This window comes from Moschus berezovskii, chromosome X (assembly GCF_049115385.1).
Source record: "Moschus berezovskii isolate FMDL1 chromosome X, NW_MosBer_1.0, whole genome shotgun sequence".
Lineage (NCBI taxonomy): Eukaryota > Metazoa > Chordata > Mammalia > Artiodactyla > Moschidae > Moschus > Moschus berezovskii.
This window is the reverse complement of record NC_142488.1, coordinates 30475685-30496663: the sequence shown is the minus strand read 5'-3', so window position 1 is coordinate 30496663 and position 20979 is coordinate 30475685. Positions and strand designations below refer to the sequence as shown.

Sequence of the window (20979 nt, the reverse complement as noted above, 5' to 3'; positions counted from 1 at the left end):
CTAACTGGTCCATTGTATCATTTCAAGTTTGTGCTTCCTTGCTAATTTTCTGTTTAGTTCATCTATCCATAGGTGTGAATGGGATATTAAAGTCTCCCACTGTCATTTTGTTACTGTTAATTTCCAGTCTTCATTCCAATCCCAAAGAAAGGGAATGCCAAAGAATGCTCAAACTACCGCACGATTGCACTCATCTTACATGCTAGTAAAGTCATGCTCAAAATTCTCCAAGCCAGGCTTCAGCAATATGTGAACCGTGAACTCCCAGATATTCAAGCAGGTTTTAGAAAAGGCAGAGGCACCAGAGATCAAATTGCTAACATCCGCTGGATCATGGAGAAAGCAAGAGAGTTCCAGAAAAACATCTATTTCTGCTTCATTGACTATGCCAAAGCCTTTGACTGTGTTGATCACAATAAACTGTGGAACATTCTGAAAGAGATGGGAATCCCAGACCACCTGACCTGCCTCTTGAGAAACCTGTATGCAGGTCAGGAAGCAACTGTCAGAACTGTACATGGAACAACAGACTGGTTCCAAATAGGAAAAGGAGTACATCAAGGCTGAATCTTGTCACCTTGCTTATTTAACTTATATGCAGAGTACATCATGAGGAACTCTGGGCTGGAAGAAGCACAAGCTGGAATCAAGATTGTTGGGAGAAATATCAATAACCTCAGATATACAGATGACACCACCCTTATGACAGAAAGTGAAGAAGAACTCAAAAGCCTCTTGATGAAAGTGAAAGAGGAGAGTGAAAAGGTTGGCTTGAAGCTCAACATTCAGAAAACAAAGATCATGGCATCTGGTCCCATCACTTCATGGGAAATAGATGGAAAAACAGTGGAAACAGTGTCAGACTTTATTTTTTTGGCTCCAAAATCACTGCAGATGCTGATTGCAGCCATGAAATTAAAAGACGCTTACTCCTTGGAAGGAAAGTTATGACCAACCTAGATAGTATATTAAAAAGCAGAGACATTACTTTGGCAACCAAGATTCGTCTAGTCAAAGCTATGGTTTTTCCTGTGGTAATGTACAGATGTGAGTTGGACTGTGAAGAAAGCTGAGTGCCGAAGAATTGATGCTTTTGAACTGTGGTGCTGGAGAAGACTCTTGAGAGTCCCTTGGACTGCAAGGAGATCCAACCAGCCCATTCTAAAGGAGATCAATCCTGGGTGTTCATTGGAAGGACTGATGCTAAAGCTGAAACTGCAATACTTTGGCTACCTCATGTGACGAGTTGACTCACTGGAAAAGACTCTGATGCTAGGAAAGTTTGGGGGCGGGAGGAGACGGGGACAACCGAGAATGAGATGGCTGGATGGCATCACCGACTCTGTGGACATGAGTTTGAGTGAACTCCTGGAGTTGGTGATGGACAGGGAGGCCTGGCGTGCTGTGATTCATGGGGTCACGGAGAGTCGGATACGACTGAGCAACTGAACTGAACTGAATTTCCTCTTTCATATTTGTTAGCATTTGCCTTACATATTGTTGTGCTTCTATGTTGGGTGCATGTATATTTATAATTGTTATATCTTCTTCTTGGATTGATCTTTGATCATTATGTAGTGTCCTTCTTTGTCTCTTTTCATGGCCTTTATTTCAAAGTCTATTTTATCTGATATGAGTATTGCTACTCTTGCTTTCTTTTGGTATCCATTTGCATGATATATCTTTTTCTAGCCCTTCACTTTCAGTCTGTTTGTGTCCCTAGGTTTGAGGTGGGTCTCTTGTAGACAGCATATATAGGGGTCTTGTTTTTGTATCCATTCAGCCAGTCTTTGTCTTTTGGTTGGGGCCTTCAACCCATTTGCATTTAAGGTAATTATTGATACGTATGATCCCACTGCCATTTACTTTGTTGTTTGGGGTTCGAGTTTATACACCTTTTCTGTATTTCCTGTCTAGAGAGATCCTTAAGCATTTGTTGAAGAGCTGGTTTGGTGGTGCTGAATTCTCTGAGGTTTTGCTTGTCTTAAAGCTTTTGATTTCTCCTTCATATGATTGAGATCCTTGCTGGGTACAGTAATCTGGGTTATAGGTTTTACTTTTCCATCACTTTAAGTATGTCCTGCCATTCCCTTCTGGCTTGAAGAGTTTCTGTTGAAAGATCAGCTGTTATCCTTATGGGGATCCCCTTGTGTGTTATTTGTTGTTTTTCCCTTGCTGCTTTTAATATTTGTTCTTTGAGTTTCATATTCGTTATTTTGATTAATATGTGTCTTGGGGTGTTTTGCCTTGGGTTTATCCTGTTTGGGACTCTCTGGGTTTCTTGAACTTGGGTGGCTATTTCCTTCCCCATTCTAGAGAAGTTTTCAATATTATCTCCTCAAGTATTTTCTTGTGGCCTTTCTTTTTGTCTTCTTCTCCTGGGACTCCTATGATTCGAATGATGGGGCATTTAATATTGTCCCAGAGGTCTCTGAGGTTGTCCTCATTTCTTTTAATTTTTTTCTTTTTTCCTATTTGCTTCATTTATTTCCACTATTCTATCTTCCACCTCACTTATCCTATCTTCTGCCTCAGTTATTCTGCTGTCAGTTCCCTCCAGAGTGCTTTTGATCTTAGTTATTGCATTATTCATTAGTGGTTGACTCTATATATCTTCTAGGTTAAGCTTTTCTTGTATCTTCTCAATCCTTGTCTTCAGACTATTTATCTGTAACTCCATTTTGTTTGCAAGATGTTGGATCATTTTTATTATCATTTTTTCTGAATTCTTTTTCAGCTAGACTCCCTATCTCCTCCTCTTTGGTTTGGTGGGCTTTTATCATGTTCCTTTACCTGCTGAATATTTCTCTGCTTTTTCATCTTGTTTAGATTCCTGTGTTTGGGGTAGCATTTCTTTATGCTAGAAGTTTGTGGTTCCTCTTTATTGTGGAGGTTCCTCCCTGTGGGTGGGGTTGTACCAGTGGCTTGTCAAGGCTTCCTGGTTAGGGAATCTTGCGTCAGTGTTCTGGTGGGTGGAGCTGGATCTCTTCTCTCTGGAGTTCAATGAAGTGTCCAGTAGTGAGTTTTGTGGTGTCTATGGGTTTGGTGTGACTTTTGGCTGCGTGTATTTTTGTGCTCAGTGTTATGTTCCTGCATTGTTGGAGAATTAGCTTGGTATGTCTTGCTCTGAAACTTGTTAGCTCTTGCGTGGAGCTTGGTTTCAGTGTAGGTATGGAGGCTTTTGGATGAGCTCTTGTCAATTAATGTTCCATGGAGTCAGGAGTTTTCTGTTGTTCTCAAGTTTTGGATTTAAGCCTCCTACCTCTGGCTTTCAGTCTTATTCTTACAGTAGCCTCAAAACTTCTCCATCCCTACAGCACCACTGATAAAACATCTAGATTAATGAAGAAAAGATTCTCCACATTGAGGGACACCCAGAGAGGTTCACAGAGTTACATGGAGAAGAGAAGAGGGAGGAGGGAGATAGAGGTGACCAGGAGGAGAACAGGGGAAATCAAAAGGGGTGAGAGCAATCTAGCCAGTAATCAATTCCTTGTGTGCTCTCCACAGTCTGTAACACCCAGAGAGATCCACAGAGTTAAGTAGAGAAGAGAAGGGGAAGGGAGGAGATAGAGGTGACCTGGGGGAAAAAAAGCAGAGTCAAAAGGGGGAAAGGACAATCAAGCCAGTAATCACACTTCTAAGTAAAAATGGGTACTGAAGATTGGATTCTTAAAGGTACAAAATTGGTAACAAATACCAAAAAACAAAAATTAAAAATCTAGAGTAGAGGTTAGACTCTCAAAAATACAATATTAAAAACACAAAACAAAATTACAAAAGTTATAAAAAATATGAAATTTCCTTTAAAAATAGGGTCTTTCTTTTGCAAGGTAATGGTATGTTTTAAAAATGAAAATTTGTTCCAATTTTAGTATATGTGCTGAAAATTAGGTAAACAGGTCTGATAAGCTTATAGAGATATGCACAGCTCTGTGTGTGTGGTGGTGGGGGAAATTACTGTGAGTTAGGTAATTTGGAAATATCATGTTTTGAAAATGCTATATAACCCCTTGGCTCTGAGTGCTCGGGGTCCTTGTTGAAACCCGCTACGTCGGGCAGACATTTGGACCCTAGCTAGCTGGAAATAAACCTCGCTGTGTGTCTTGCATTATCGTGAAAAAAAAATAAAAATGAAAATTAAAGAAGTAATAAAGAACTTAAATTTTTTTAAATTAGAAAATAATAATAGTAAAATATATATAGGAATTTCTCTGGAGCTGTTGAAGGCAGTGTGGGGTCAGTTCAGTTTCAGATAGTTCCTTGTTCCAGCTTATACTTCTTCTCAAGGTCTATAGGTCCCTTCCAGTGTAGTCAGTACTAACTACAAGGTTTTAATTTGTTGCACCTGTCACTTCCAAAGCGGTTCCCTCTTCTTTATTTTGGCTTCCTCTGTTTGCAGGTCTCTTCTGTATCTAACTTCTGCCCTGACACAAGGGAGCAAAGGTGGTCATTTATTTAGGCTCACTTTTTCAATTGTGCTGCAGGGAGGGAGGAACACTGCAAACAAATATCAATGGCATGAGTGGGGAGTGCTCGTAGTGCCAGGGCCACACTGGGTTTGCCCCCACTCACGGTGTGTGTGCTTTTCCAGTCTACACTGCTCAGGCTCCAGGTTGCTCTGCAGGGGAACTGTCTAAAGCGGGCCTTGCATTCACTTCCCAGGTGTAAGCCACTCAGGTTCAGGTCCTCGGGTACTCCACAAAGGCATGGACTCGGTTGGGCCTGCGTTTTGTGCCCTTCCCAGTTCTGAGCAGCTTGGTGAGCACACTCTCCCCAGGTGGGGTGGTGATTATAGCACCCATATATTTTGAGGGATTAACAAACTTTGGCAATAAGGGGTATCAGGGTTCATCGAGACATTTCAGTTTGAGTTGAACTGCATGGAATTAAAAAAAAATCTACAAAACTTCTCTTCAACTGTGAATTTTATTATTTTCCAGTAAGGGAGAGGCCAATCTAATATTTATTAAGAGCTTGATTTTTTAAGTATTGCATAATTAGGATTTCTTTTCTATTTTTGATCAATTCTGCTAAATGCTAATGATGTTAACTGGGGTGTAAAACAAAGGTGTATTGTAAATAATGTTCATAACTTTACCTAAATTAATATATTTCTATCTGTATTGATATATATTATACATCGTATAATACTTTATTTGAACTAATCTTAAATAAATTTCCTCAGTTAAATTTGTACCATATTACCAAATATTTATTTGTATCATACATTTTTGGCTCCATAGTGACTAATATTCTATAAGCTTTTAATTTAAAATAGATTCACATATGTATTACTTGTTATTACAAACTAGCTTCTCTTTGATATAAATCAATCCTCAGAGAATGTGTTTTTTGAGTGAGATCACTACTGAAGACAGATTTCAGAAAAGTAATCTATGTATCAAACAGTGCAAAAATATCAGTGATACATTTGTAATTTTGTTCTGAAACTATGGGGAGCCATTGGGAGCTGAATAACAATCGTATTTGCATTTCCAGAGCACTCTTTGGTAGTAAGACTTCTCATAGTAAGGAGGCCAATTAGAACTGAACTAAGTAGCACTGGGCATGGAAACAAGGAGACAGACAAGGTTATTTCAGAAGAGGAAATTGAGGCCCATAAGAAAACACATGGCATGGATAAAGTAATAGAAGATAAATAGCAGAGTTAAAATGATTACCAAGATATCCAGATTTAGGTCCAAGACTTTTAAGCTGTTTCAGAACTCATCACATTTGATTCTTTGACAGAAAAATAGCTGCAGATGAAAATTTTTGTTTCAAATAATCATGTGCCTCAATGTTGACATTTTTATATGTAAAAGACATTGCTAGCTCCAGGGCCATGAAAATGCTCTCTTAGTGAAGTCTCAATAATTTTCCAATATGATTAAAATTCAAATTATGTCACCTTACTTGTGAACAAAGTGAAAATATGTTTTGTATAAGTCTTACCGTTTGATAGTTTAAGCCAATTAACTAAACCTGACAGCTGGTCTAGAATTTGAGGTAAAATTCCCCTGCTGACTCAGGCAGTGAGTAAGAATTTAATGTTCATTAAAATATGTCACAATCTGAGACCCAAAACAAGTACCATCTGTCACCAGTTCCTACTGCATACCTAGGTATAGATACAGTGTGCTAAATCTCTCTTTTATTTACAATCAGTGTAATTTATTTTGAAATATTACTGCTAATAACCCATGGGATTTTCTCCTACTTTTCATGTGAGGTGAGAGGAGTCAAGTATTTTATTTCCTCCTGATACATTTTTTTATCCAAATCATGTGGGCCTTATAATTGTTCTATCATCCAAATTAAGGTTTTATTTGGCATAAAGAATAAAAAGCAAAGGAAAGAAGAAACTGAGGTGAATTCTAAGACTGGAAGAATCAAGTAGGCTCTCATGGGAAGGCCCAAATGAACAAGAAACAGGCTCCAGTGAAAAAATACTGTTGCTGTGGCATTTGCCAGCAAAGGACAACTCTGGGAAAGTTGATGATCCAAGAGAGTGTGGTGTGCAGGGACAACAGGAATGCTGTGGGCTTAGGTCACTAGCAAGTGTCTGCAAGATAAGATGGCAGGGACAGAGCACTTATGGGAGCTTGGCAAATCCCTGTGAACAGTGCTGTTTCACCAGGACTTGCTAACTTGACCTCAGCTTTGGTGATCACCCTCACAGAATTCCTCTAGATAGTAACAGTGGTTCTCAGGGCGTGGTCCCTAGACTAGCAGCATTACCCAGAAACTCCTTAGAAAGGCAAATCCTTAGGCCCCATCCAAGGCCTACTGATTCATAAACTCTGGAAGCATAGGGCCCAGCAGTCTTCCAGTTCACAAGCTTTCCTGGTGATTCTTATGCTCCCTCAAGATGAGAAACCCCCACAGTGGATCAATCTACCTAAGTACAACAACAGGTGATTAGAAAGAATTGGATTACTCTGTCTTTTTGTTTAGACGCTTCAGTTGTGTCTGACTCTTTGAGACTCCACAGACTATAGCCCGCTAGGCTCTTCTGGCCATGGAATTCTCCAGACAAGAATACTGGAGTGGGTTGCCATTTCCTTCTCCAGGGGATCTTCCCAATCCAGTGATTGAACCCATGTCTCCTGCATTGGCAGGCAGATTCTTTACCACTGAGCCACCAGAATACTTCTTACATATAGATAACTACTCGTAAAATAGGTACAGGATTCAGTTTTGCCAATTTATGAGAAATTATCTTGGCGTCGATCTCCAAAGTGTCCGTCTGATGAGAATAAGGTGATGACTTTGTGGGCTTTTTGCAAGCATATGTTCTCTTTTCACTTCAAATCATCTAACCTTGACCATACAGAGCATGTTTATCTTGTCTTCTTGAGAAGCTTATCTATTACTTGCCCATTTCTACTGCTGTCCAATCTGATTTATTGGCTGTTCTTTCCTGTTTACCTTGGAGGTTTGTCCAGGTACCTCGCTTCTATGAAAATAAATTATATTTCTTCTTTCAAAAGCCTAGCTGATCTCTGCCTTATATATATTTTCTAGAGCTTCTTTTTGCCTTCTGAATTTTCTAGAACTCTAGTTCTCTGGCACTCAAAGATCTATAATCAATTCTTAGGATGCAGAAATATGTCCTTTTAATACACTAAAATTTAGTAACAACTAAATTGTAGTTATGTAACATACACAAAATCCAAGCTTAGAATAATTTCTGTCTAAGGATAGATGGGAGAAGGTAATTCATTACTATGATGCATTGTATCTGGCACCACCATGGATTTCCTATTATTTTCCTATTAATTATGGTGTGATAGTACTTCAGGAACTTGGAGATTATGAGATGAAGAAAGACTGGGAGAGAGATTGGTTCAGAGCCAACAGAAGAAACACTGAGGCAGAAGTACTACCCTGATATCACCATTTGACAAACTAGATCTAGAATTTACCAGATATAAGCCTTGGCTAGTACAGTGTTTTTGTCATACAGATTTGGGTAAAAAAATTATTGATCTGATAATTGCACAATTTATAATAATGCTGTTTTTACTTTACCTTGAGTTATTATTCCTAATTATATTCTTTAATGGGAAATTTCCCCTTTATTTTTGTAATGTTCACTAAGTGCTTCTTCTTTGGTTGATTGTTAACACAAGAGGCTCCATGTTATTTGACACTAAATCTCTTTGTGTATCCAATTACTTTTATAGATCATCTAAGAAAACCTTTTTAGGTAACAGGACACTACTCATAAATTTCCGATGTAAATTGTTTCCTCTTCTTCAAATTCAGCTTGTATACTTTGGTCTATTGCATTCTTTCAGGCTTAGGAAAAATAGTGAAAAGACAATTATTGAGGAGAAACTAAAAATGCATTTCAAAACTTGCTTTTATTCCCTAAAAATGGCTCGCAGTAAGACTGCAATATAAAGAACACCAGGTGAAGCAAATTCTGAGAAAAGGATGAACTAATTGAAGGAGACACCAGAGCCGTCTGCAGTTCAGAGCTATCAATGCAGGTGGCATGCCAAAATGAGCTACATAAAGTGTCCTTTGCAGGGGGTGGGCGTATATTGATTTCTCTCTGTCAATGATACTTCAGTTCATGAGCAATTGGTGCATCTGTTTCATGCTCATTTATTTGCCATATGCAATGTTAGTTGTTCTTAAATAAATTTGCATTTATTTTGGAAAGACAGGTCTCACAGCTTAGTTTATGTTCATTGCACTTGCTGATGCCAATGAGAGAGGATGGTAAAACGTCCATAAAATAATTCTCTCCTTTCTTTCTTCTTAGTCTGTTTTTACAGATTAAATCAGGGTCTAGCATTGGGGAGATGGAAATGGGATTTCCCAAAGCCTAGGGTGACCTTAATAGATAAAATGAAAGAATAAGCTGTCCTGATCTACTAATTTCACACAAGCTACTTTGTTTACTCATTTTCTATCAACCAAAGAGCATGTGTAGCCTTCCATAGCTCCTAGGAACTTTGGAAATATGAATGATATAAAAATACTTCATAAAACACATAAGCATTTAGTAAACAAGCATAGTGATTCCAAAGGATTTGTGTCATACTCAATTACTTTATTCTATTACTTAATGGGCTTTAAAATTAGCTTTAGAAGATAATTACTCAAATAGCTGAACGTTAATTGAATAACAGATGCTAAAAAAATGTAAAAGTCAGTAAACTGCATAACAAGGTTTTTGTATCTGAATAATGAAAAGTATGTAAAAATCTTATAAAAAGCAAAATATTGCAAATTTATTCAAAGAATCACAGCATTTCAGATTGGAAAGGCCCCTTAGCTATGCTCATCTTCCTAATTCACCATGTTCTCTTTAGTACTCCTGGCATGTGATATTTCATTTGAATTCTATCAGAAATTAAGAGGAAATTCACTAACATCCAAGAGCCCTACCTTTCACTTTAGGACACCTCCAAATATTAAAAAGTAATTTCCATATGTCGATCTCTGTTTTTCCTTTTGAACCAACATTCCTTTTTTTCCCTGACAGTTCTTCAGGAATGTTCAGGTAGCTCATAAGTACCTCTGACTCCTTATTTATTCTAAAATGAATAAAAGTGTTTATTCTGCATCTGACTTTTATTTCTCTCTAAGCTTCTTGGGAGCATTATTTGGATTATAATTTTCTACTTATATTTTTATGAACTCTTGTTCTTTTGCAGGCAGAGTTATAATCTTTTCGTGTCTATACAAATGTGAATATGCATGCAAAAGCAGATTGAACTACAGTGTTTTGGAAAATGTAACCAAGGCTTAGTTTGTATTCTTCCTTGTTTTAACAGGTTTTAAAAACTGATCTAGAAACGAAAAAGCAAACCATGGACAAACTCTGCTCACTCAACCAAGATCTTCTTTCAGCACTGAAAAATACATTGGTTGCCCAAAAAATGGAAGCATGGTTGGACAACTTTGCCCAGCGCTGGGATAATTTAGTCCAAAAACTTGAAAAGAGTTCAGCACAGGTTAGTGATAATCATTAACCTACAATAAATTATCCTTGAGTTTTTGAAATCTGCAATGAGAGAGTGATACTGTAACACTACAGAGGATGTCACTGGATTAGTCCTTGCTAAGTATTCAATTGAATAATAAAACATGGCTCTCTTGCTTGCCTTTGACACTGGAGAATGTGGGAGAGGTGGAGGAGTGAGTGCTGGTGGGCTGAACTAGTTATTGCTTTATAGGGTGGTGATGGTTCAGTCACTATGTTGTGTCTGACTCTTGCGACCCCATGGACTGTAGCCCACCATGCTCTTCAGTACATGGGATTTCCCAGGCAAGAATACTGGAGTGAGTTGCTATTTCCTTCTCCAGCCTTAGAGGATAATCCTTTCCAGTTCATGAGGATGATTGACTTAGACAGTCAGACAAAATGCTAGGAAACTGTGTCATCACACTCTAACTCCAAATCATAGATCCCTGAAATAATGAGGGCATTTAATTGACCTCTGCATTTTACACGTGAGAAAATTAAGTTTAGGGAGGAAAAGTGAACTGTCCAAGGAAAGTCAGTGACAAGAGCAGAACTGGGGTCCACAATCTTTGATTTCACCAAAGATATCTTTCAATTAGTGCAAGTGAGGTTATAATCAGTGGATTTTCTGCCGTAGACTGTTGACTCCTAAAATCATTCAACCTAGTTATACTAACACATATAGGCTGTATATTAGGAAAACATCTATGTTATACTTGTAGTGTCATGTGGTTTTTTGTTAAGAATTGTAAAAGTTTTGGTAATATATTTTTTAAACTTGAAACTCTTATTATCTGATATGGTTAGATGGTGGAATCATGGGCAGTCATTCAAAAATTAACAATATGTTCAGTAGTGTTTAATACATTCTGCCATTTTGTTTTGTGTTATAGAGGCTAACTTTTACTAATTGGTCCCTGTTCATAGCTCAATGCACTATGCACATACCCTTGTTGAAACCATATTCAATAGCTTAAGTCTTATATCTACTCTCTTGTGAGACAGTGAAGGGATTTTTTTTTGAGACTTGGCATCTGATTAGCGGCATTTAGGAAATGTTTGTTGAAAGATGAAAAGATGAAATTTGAAACATTGCTTCCAAAATATATAATTTAAATGATCAGCCAACATACATAATTTTCAATCAAAGTTCCATCTTTCTTTTCAAATCAAATTCATATTTAAAATTTAAAACTTGAAGAAATATCAACTTCAGTCATTTCTCATACAGTCATTGGGCAATAATAAAAATTTCATTGACTGTATTTGGGGCTGTTAGTGGATATACTGGAGAAGGCAATGGCAACCCACTCCAGTACTCTTGCCTGGAAATCGCATAAATGGAGGAGACTGGTAGGCTGCAGTCTATGGGATCGCACAGAGTCGGACACGACTGAAGCGACTTAGCTACAGCAGCAGCAGCAGCAGTGGATATACTAGTGATTTTACCACCAGATCATGATTCTTCTTCTTATATGTAATCTGGCCTTGGCTTACATCATGACCATTGACATTTATGTAACAAATATGTCATATATTAGAAAGTGTTAACTTTTTAAACCATCAGTGATATCATTCCAATATATGCCCATCAGCTCCATAGGTTATTGGTGCTGTAAAATGATCGGTTACAGTATTAAGAAAGACTGGCATTATATGAACAAGAAAGATATTTTGAAATGTGTCTCTAAAGGGATGTAGTCATGGAAGTGTAACTGTTAATAACAGGCTGCACTCTGGTTCATTTGCACTATTGACAGTAGTTTTCCAAACTTGAATCTGCCTGGGAAACTGATTCAAATGCATGGTCCTAGATTCCGTGCCCAGAAAATCTCATTCAGTAGGCTTGTAATCTACATGCAGCCTTTGATAAAGTCTGTCAAACATATTTTTGAAAACATTGAATTGGTGAGACAATGACATATGTGCCAGTCCCTACATTCTGGTGTTCCTCAGTACTGCCTGAAATGGGAAGAAAGAGAGACCTTCCTGGCAGTGTAATATTTAAATATACTCATTCCGTGGAATGATACTTGTGCATCTCATCAAAATCTTACTGGTTTGATTCTTTTAGTTGGTTAATTAAAAAACCTTAGAAGTCTTATTTTTTAATGGCTTAAAAGTTATGAGACTTTGACCTTGGGCAACTTACTTAACTTCCTATTTTTGAATTTTTCAAAATCTGTGATAAAATAGTACTAGCTTTGATTTGTTTAATTCTCTATAAATTGATTTCCAACGTATAACATATATCTGCTCCACTTGCTTCCTGGGATTTGATGAAGATAAAATGAAGCCATAGACATGAAAGCATTTTGAGGGAAAAAATAAAGATTCTCTTGATATGCAAGGTATACTGTCTAGTGAGTCTGGATGGCTTGTTATAGTTCACTGTGATTTTTTTTAAAGGTGTTTTTATGTAGACCATTTTTGAAGTCTGTACTGAATGTTACGATATCGCTTCTGTTGTCTATATTCTGTTTTTTTGTCCATGAGACATGTGGGATCTTAGCTCTCCAACCAGGGAGCAAACCCTCACCCCTGCATTGGAAGGTGAAGTCCTAACCACTGTACTGCCATGAAAATCCCAAGTCCACTATGATTTTTTTAAACATTTTCTTTTTGAACAGTTTTACACTCCTATACCAGACCAGAAGCAAGTGAACAACATTATATTAGCAATTTGCTTCCTCAGTCACTAAACTTGAGCCTTTCTTAAGCTCATGTCTCAGTTTTCACTCTTCAGTTTTTCCCCAGAATGCACCATCATAGACCCAATCCAAATCATTGCTAGGGGCGTGGGACTCTTAACAAGAAAAAAGGGAAGCTACCCAGGGAAATAGGAATTAAAAGGAGATAGAGTAAGAAAAGAAATAGTATCTCATAACTAAAAACAAAAATTGATTTTTTTTTACACGTCAGATTGAATTTGATCAAAATGGCATAAGAATTCTAAGAACCCTGAGAGTATGGTTTTGACTTTAAAGAACAGAGCTCACTTGTATGCATACATTCCAGCGTGTTTGTCGGGAAAAAATAGTCCCATTAATGACACAGTATGCTCAGTCTTTTAAAAATTCTTTTCAATGATTGGGGTAAAGAATGAGCACAGTTCTGGTAATAGTTAAAATCCAGTAGGATATAGGCATTGTGACTGAGATGACAAGGCATCTGTTTATGCTCCTGACTGCTATTCAGGTCAAGGCTTTGAGGGATTTTGACCTTATGAAACAGTAGCGTGGCAAGAGATCAAAACATGGAAAAAAAAAAGCAACTATGAGGGCTGCTCTCTTGCATTTCAGAGTCAGCTTTGGCTTGAATAACACCCGAACATAAGCTAAAGATGCTGAAGTTGATAAGAAGGTGGTCTAAGAAAATAGAAATACCTTTAGTTTCCAAAAGTTAAAAAGAATAATAACCCTTGCCATGTGGTTCCTTAAAATGAGAAATGAGAACAAATGAAATATACCCTGGATTGACTTATTTAAATACTTAAATGACCCTATGCATCCTCCATATTTTTTGTAAATGTGCTTGCTCGTTGACATTTACTCAGCTGCCTTTTTTTTCTCTAAATATCGTGCCCATGATGAACATATTTATTTTTTGATTGTAACTAGGGAATAAGATAGAAATTCATTATAGTTAATATTTAAAACTTAAATATAATTTCAATGATTTGACATATTATTTTCCCCCATTGAACTGAAATCATAGTATACTATGGAAAGAGGATATTATTCATTTGATTTATAATTTATTATGGTAACTAATGTTAGACTTGGCAGCAGGTGTTTAGATGTAAGAATGTATCTATCTAGATAAGTCCCAAAATCTGTAGTCTTGTGATTTTTTTTTTTAAATAGAGAAAATTATCTTCTTTGCCAGAAGTAGGCAACATTCTATGACTCAAATAAGTTCATAAATGTTATTCCCATTTCATCAGTATTTTGCTATATTTCTAATGAGGATTTTTGCAATGTTCTGAACTATAAGCACAAAAATCTTAAAAATTTATATACTCAGAATTCTCCTATTGAACATGAACATTCATGCTTTGCTGTGTAAGTCCATTTAAGTCCTCACGCATGCCCAAATAGAGAAAGTGATTATTATGTATGAATATGTCTGTTCTACATTATTTATGTCCTGGAGAGAGTTTTTCAAACTCCTGCCAGACATGTGAGTAATGTAAAACATGGTTGAAGATAATAAGCTAGCATTTTTTATAATACCAGAAATGCAAATAGATGCAAAAGCATTAAGATGAAATCTGTATTTGCCTTTCTTTTCTGAGTTCATGCTCATTTTTTAGAGATCCCTGGTTTTACTCTCTATAAAATATTTTACATGCACATTCTGACTATATGTGTTCTCAAAGCATTATTTTGTAGACCTCTTGATACATGAAACGTAGTTACAATTGGTTTGCCTCTCATCATTTTGCCAATGATTTTAATTAAAAATACTCTAAGGCCTTTCAATTGACAACCCTTTTCAGTGGTTCCCGAAAGCTCTCCAAGTCTAATCAGTCTGCTGCCAATTAAAAAACAATTTTAATGGCTTTATAAAACCTAGAATTAAAGTAAAATTTCCTCACTTCTTTTAGGTTTCTTATCTTACTTAATTCATGGTCTAACCATCTTGAATTTTAGAGCATCTTTTGGTTAATTGCTTAGGTTAAAGGTTTGATTAGAAAATTTCCAAGTTACAACTCAAATAACTTTGGGAAATAGCTGTATTCTTTTGCTCCCTTCAGCTAAAGTAGAGGTTTGACAATGGGCCTTGTGTATTTTAGTGCAATTGGTTTTATGTTGTAAATTCATTTATCTACTACAACATAAAATGTTGTAGGCACTGCAAATTTAAGAGACTAGAGCTGAATTAACTGTTGGAACTGCTCATTTCTTACTTATAAAATGAAAAAATTGTGCTTCGAAGATCTCTGTAGTGCCCTTCCAGTTTTAAATGTTTATGATGCATTTCTCTTTGCTTGAAATTTTATATAAAACTCTGGAGTAATTAGCAAAGAGATTCCAAGTATCTCTACTATATAAATCTCAGGAGTCAGCTGGAAGATGATAATAAAAATAAAATTTTCTTCCTATTCAAAGAAGGCTGAATTCTGAAATAGTTACATTTCACTCATCATGAATATGTAATTAAAATACCATGAAGATAAAATACTCAGCCTCTATATGATAAATCCGTTGTCTGCTGACAATAAATAACACATCAAGAAATATACAAGGTTTTTTTTTTCTGTATGCTTAATAATCTGCATCTCTAGTTAAAGAAGGTGTCCCATTGCTTTATTTCAGATGGTGTATAGAAGGTCAGATGGATCAGAAAAAGTAAATCCCATTGCTTGTTGAATTTTTGCAAAATGTAGTTAATTCACACAGTTGCTCAAGTTCTGTGTTTAATATGTATCATGAAGCCAACAGATATCTCTTCTTTCTAGCAATTTGTATGAAAGAGAATTTGAAGTGAGGGACAAAATACATAAAACTAAACAGTCTTACAGAATAAACCTTCTTAATTATCAGATAATATTTTCTTAAATGGGAGAACGATTTATTTTATGATATCTCTTCAGTATTGACTCTCATCGTGTCCATGATTCTATTCAAGAAGTTATACTGCCTTAATATCAGTATCAAAGTAGGACAGTAGCTGTTAACTACAATTTAGTTTTCCTCTATTTCTTTGCATTGATCGCTGAGGAAGGCTTTCTTATCTCTCCTTGCTATTCTTTGGAACTCTGCATTCAGATGCTTATGTCTTTCCTTTTCTCCCCTTGGACTGCAAGGAGATCCAACCAGTCCATTCTAAAGGAGATCAATCCTGGGTGTTCACTGGAAGGACTGATGCTAAAGCTGAAACTCCAATACTTTGGCCACCTCATGCGAAGAGTTGACTCATTGGAAAAGACTCTGATGCTGGGAGGGATTGGGGGCGGGAGGAGAAGGGGACGACGGAGAATGAGATGGCTGGATGGCATCACCGACTCGATGGACACGGGTGTGAGTGAACTCCGGGAGTTGGTGATGGACAGGGAGGCCTGGCGTGCTGTGATTCATGGGGTCGCAAAGAGTCGGACACGACTGAGCGATTGAGCTGAACTGAACAATTTAGTTACCAAGCCACTCTCCTTCATACTACACCTAGCTGTGGTAATTCCTCTGCACTTGTTCATGAGATAGAGCATTTTATAGTCTTTTGATTAATAACCCAGCTTCCTTTGTGAGCACCTGACCTTTTACCCCAGGTCCCTCATAAAGTTCAACCTATAAATCCTTTCTGTGCTTAGAACTGGAATCCTTACATCATCATCAGGTAGGTATGCCTTGTGCTACCATGCCTGTAGAGATCATTTTAAGCCTATCTACCAATTATCAGCTAAAGCTGTTGCTATGATTATGCAATGTTTTACACTGTAGAACTGCAGTCTCCCCATACTCATTAAAGGTCAGTCATCACTCTAAAGTTGGGTACATATAAACAACACAACCAGAAACTTCAGTCCATGCTTGTCAACCTGCTTGTACCTTTTTAAAAAATCAGATAGTTTTTCATTTGATTGATTTTGCACAGATTTTATTATTATTATTATAGTTTATCAAGAACTAAAGGGATTTAAGATTGTCATATGCCATTGTGTATACCTTCTGTCTTCTTCTGACTTTGTATATATATGTGTGTGTACACAAACAACATACCCAATTACACCTCTTAAAGTCACCAGACATTTGAACAGGTGTGGCAGCAAGTGATCACAGCTACTAAGAGTTGGATTAAGGAACAGTCGGACTAGTGTTTATAGCTCAGCTGTGCTGCTTACAAGTTGAATCTGCCTGAAACTTTTACTTCTAATCTATAAAATGGAAATAAACTTAGTACTTGTTCTTAGGGCCATTGTGAGGTAATGACAGCTACCACTTATTAAGCCTTTACTGTTTAAGTAAGTAAACACCTAGCTTAATGCCTGAAACATGCAGAGAGCTCTGTAACTGGTAGCTTTTATTACAAGTATTTTAATACTAATAAAAATGATAATAAATGAGGTAACTGATTTTTTATACATTTAATCTCTTTTAGTAAGTTTTTGAAAAATGTTTAAATAGTATCTCACAATGCCAGTATACGTCTCTAACCTCGAAGAACTTACAAAGTCAAGACTATTTAAATAATTAAATGGACAATTAAAAGGTGCAATTAAGAATAAAAGCCAAACTGAAAGAATGATAACAGCACAAAGTTAATTTAAAATGTAAGAACAGATGGTTGATACAACTAGTTGCCCATAAGAAGCTGGCCATAATGATGGAAAATAAGTATTTCCTTTCATTACATGCTCTTTTATATTCTTGAAATATGCTTGAATGTACATATAGTTCCTTTTCACAATGTGCATTTTTAAACAAATGGAAGAGAAAATGTAAAGAAAGATTTTCATTGTTTGAAAATAGTATGGATTTTCCAGACCTACTCAAATTATACAGCCTTATTGAAAGAAGATATATACCCTAGAATGATCAAGATACTGGGCATGTGCTCTTCTAATTTTTCTCACGATGGGAAAAATGTAAAATTTGGAAATTAACAAATATCTCTTCATGAATAAGAAGAGTCAGTATAGAAAAATTCCTGAATTTTCTCTGAACTTTTTAGTGGTTATTACTAATATGTATCCAGAGAGTACTTACTGGGTTCAAACATTACATAGTTGAATTCTTGCGACCAAGATGGGCTGTATATTTGGCGAGGTTCAGTGCAGAATGAATATACAGGGGTTCTTTCCAAAATTGTTAAGAATTTCAAGAGGGTGACGGTGGAGCATGAAACCAAGTGTGAAATCCTTTTGAGTGAGGGGACCTGGGTGACTACAGAGTTGTACTCCCATGACGCAGGTCTTGCTTGCAATACCCTTGTGAGAAATATATTCATATTTTACATATGAAGAAGAAAAAAATCAAAGCTCTGAAATTATAACCAGCCTGCCTCAAATGTTACAGGATGTGAACAGTGAACCTGGTTTTTGAAAATTGTGGAGCCTGACTTAGGGACCTCCACTTTTAATCACTGTAAAAGGAACTAGCTTTCAAACCTAAAGACAAATAATTCTAAACTATTTCTTTTACATTTTTAGTAGCTAGTTAACTGATAGATCAAGGGGATAGTATTTAAAAACAAACGTATTTTGTTTTCATGAAGATTTGCTTGCAATTATTTTGCATACCTGTATTTTTCATATGGAACTCACCTTATTTCATAGTTATTGGTGTGGTTGTCACCTTCACTACTATACTGTGAGATATCTAAAAGTAGAGATTCCATTGTATTCATTTCTGGATGTCCTGTAGTGATATATACTTATGTATCTGATACAATACTTATATAAACATTGTGATTCAGCTGCTGAATAACTTCTTCAATTTTAGATTGCTTTAATGGAATATTAAATATTATGTTTAATATTATGTCCAAAGCCAGAAAATCTAGGTTTTGGAGCACCAGTCCTATTAAATCTAGTTCTATCAAGTGTCTGGTATTATAGAGCTTGTAAATAAGATTTATCAGAATCATGGTTATCAAGCCTCAGACCTTTAAGATTGTCAGGTAGAAACAATATTCACCTTACTCTGTGTTGGTTCAGGGTTCAAAACAAATTTTATTTTATTACTGTATTGTTATTCATTTACTTTTTAGGCTGTCCCCAACCAGTGATCGAACCCGTGCCTCCTGTAGTAGAAGCACAGGGTGCTAACCACTGGACATCCAGGGAATTACCAAAGCAAGCTTTAAATTAATGAAGTCAAAATAATGCAGGCTTCCACTAGGTGTAAAAGATCTTTGTCAATGGGAAAATTTGCTGCCATACTCAGGAAGGAGTTGTCTGCTTCTGGAAGTAGTGAATCCTGTAGTAAAGAGGAGGTTATACTCAGTGACCTCCATAATCCCTTCCTGCCTATATTTTTAATGATTCTAACAGACAATTAAGTGTAAGTGTTCACAGTCAATAACTATAACCACGGGGAAATTTAGTACATAACAAATTGTTTTTTATTCTGGTGTAGGTTTTGACAGTAATTATTAGTCTGTTATATATCATGAATTTTATCCTATGTTTGTAGGGTCAGTGCACAGATGTTTTCTTATTTCATCATCACTAAAGAAATGATGCAGTAGTTTCAAATACAGTACAGTGATAATTATAATATAGAACAATTACACATGTCTGCTATTATTTTATGAAAAACTATTGTATTTTTCTTTCTTATAAGCTTTGCTGTGTTCTTAAACATCTTTTCATAGTATATGATGTTGCTGTTATTCTTTACCCTCCATGGGCACTTCGATGAATTTCATAATAAGTATCAATGAGAAGATATTATAACATTTTAGAAACTAATTACACAGCCAAATACTCAACACACATATTTCATAACATTGGATATAACTACAAAAAAGTTTTGTATTTTTGGAGCCTCTGCACTTTGGTGCCTGCACATATAAAGGTAGAAATTTTCCATCAGAACAATATTTTCTTCAAGCCATCATTGTATATGAAAACAATTTGCCCATAGTTAAAAATATTACTTTGAAAAAATTAAATCCTCTTGAAATCCAACTTAAAAACTCTATGTTCAGGACTTCCCTGATAGTCCAGAGGTTAGGACTCTGTGGTCACTGCAGGGGGCAGGGTTCAATCCCTAGTCCAGGAGCTGAGATCCTGCAAGTCACATCGCTCGGCCAGAAAACTTCCCCAAACCGTGCCCCCTCCCTCCCCCAAAAAACTCTCTGTGTTCTTTTTGGTCAAAGGTAAAATTAATTTGATCATGCAGTTGTCATTTCGTGTCGAGTTCAGTTAGGCTTGAGGTTCTACTTCAGGCATTAAAAAAAAAACCATGCTACTCTCTGCTTTCATTTTGACACAACTTGTCAGTGGACTATATAATTATCATTTGAAGCTCAGTGATTGATTCTAAATAATGTATCTATGGAGATCTTAGAGAAGATAAAATCTGTGCTTGACACATGTAGAAACAGGTAATCTCTTAATGTCTTTTTTTTTAAAACTATTTAGACTATCAAGATGGTAGTCCCTAAGGCCTTGGCGTTTGTAAAGATATGGCTTGCACAAAGGGTAGCACTTTTAAAATGCATTTGCCAAAAGCATTTTTGCATAAGACATCATGACAAAAAGATTCATTACCACATGCCAATTCCTATTTGGAAGCTAAAGGAAGATTATGAAGCTTTCCTGATTGCCTTCCATTGAGGGAATTGGTCATCATGTGTAAGGCAGGGAGGTTCCTCCAAACCTTTTCCTTATCTCTTGACAAATTCAGGAAAATCAGTCAAACTAATCTTGGCCTGAACCAAATGCTTGGCTGTTTGCATGTCAAGTACCTGTGAGTGGATCCATAGCAGACCTGTTTTGCTCTCCTTGGATATAGATCTTCAGAAAAATTTGGATTACTAGAAGTGTAATGATTAATATCACAAGAGATAACTTTTTAGTCCTCAGAACTGGAGGACTGTGAGGCAGAATTGGTGGTTAAGGCAGGAGAGTGTCTCACTGTTTGTGATTTATCAGTCTGGTAATGACTGTGTACTGAAGGGATGATCTCTCATGATGGGTCACAAAACGTAAAAGAGTTTTGATCTATATCTTAAAAAAAAAAGAAAACAACAACAACAAAAACTTTTTAAGGTCTGAACACAAAGTTAGTATGATTCTAAACTGAGAAGACTCAAATGCTAATTTTGGATACTCAAATGTTTTAACTTAATCACTAATTTAAATCAAGAGTAGTATGCGTTTTAGCATTTGAAGAACATTCAGCTTAAATGTATTTCTAGACTGATCACCACTTGATATTAACCATTTATTATAATTTAAAAAGACAGATCGCTTGCTTGATTAAAAAGTCATTTGTTATACAGTTTAAAGAATTTTGTCTCGAAATTTACAGACTATAAAT

General features: G+C 36.3%; 1 protein-coding gene across 6 annotated transcripts in view; it reads left to right on the top strand.

Moving 5' to 3' along the window:
• Positions 1-20979, top strand: part of DMD (dystrophin) — a 2246075-nt gene that overhangs the window by 696415 nt on the left and 1528681 nt on the right. For all 6 annotated transcript variants that reach the window (XM_055393453.2, XM_055393450.2, XM_055393451.2 and 3 more), the window contains one exon: positions 9798-9977. In XM_055393453.2, the coding sequence (XP_055249428.2) occupies positions 9798-9977 (180 nt within the window). The remainder of the gene's footprint in view (positions 1-9797; positions 9978-20979) is intronic.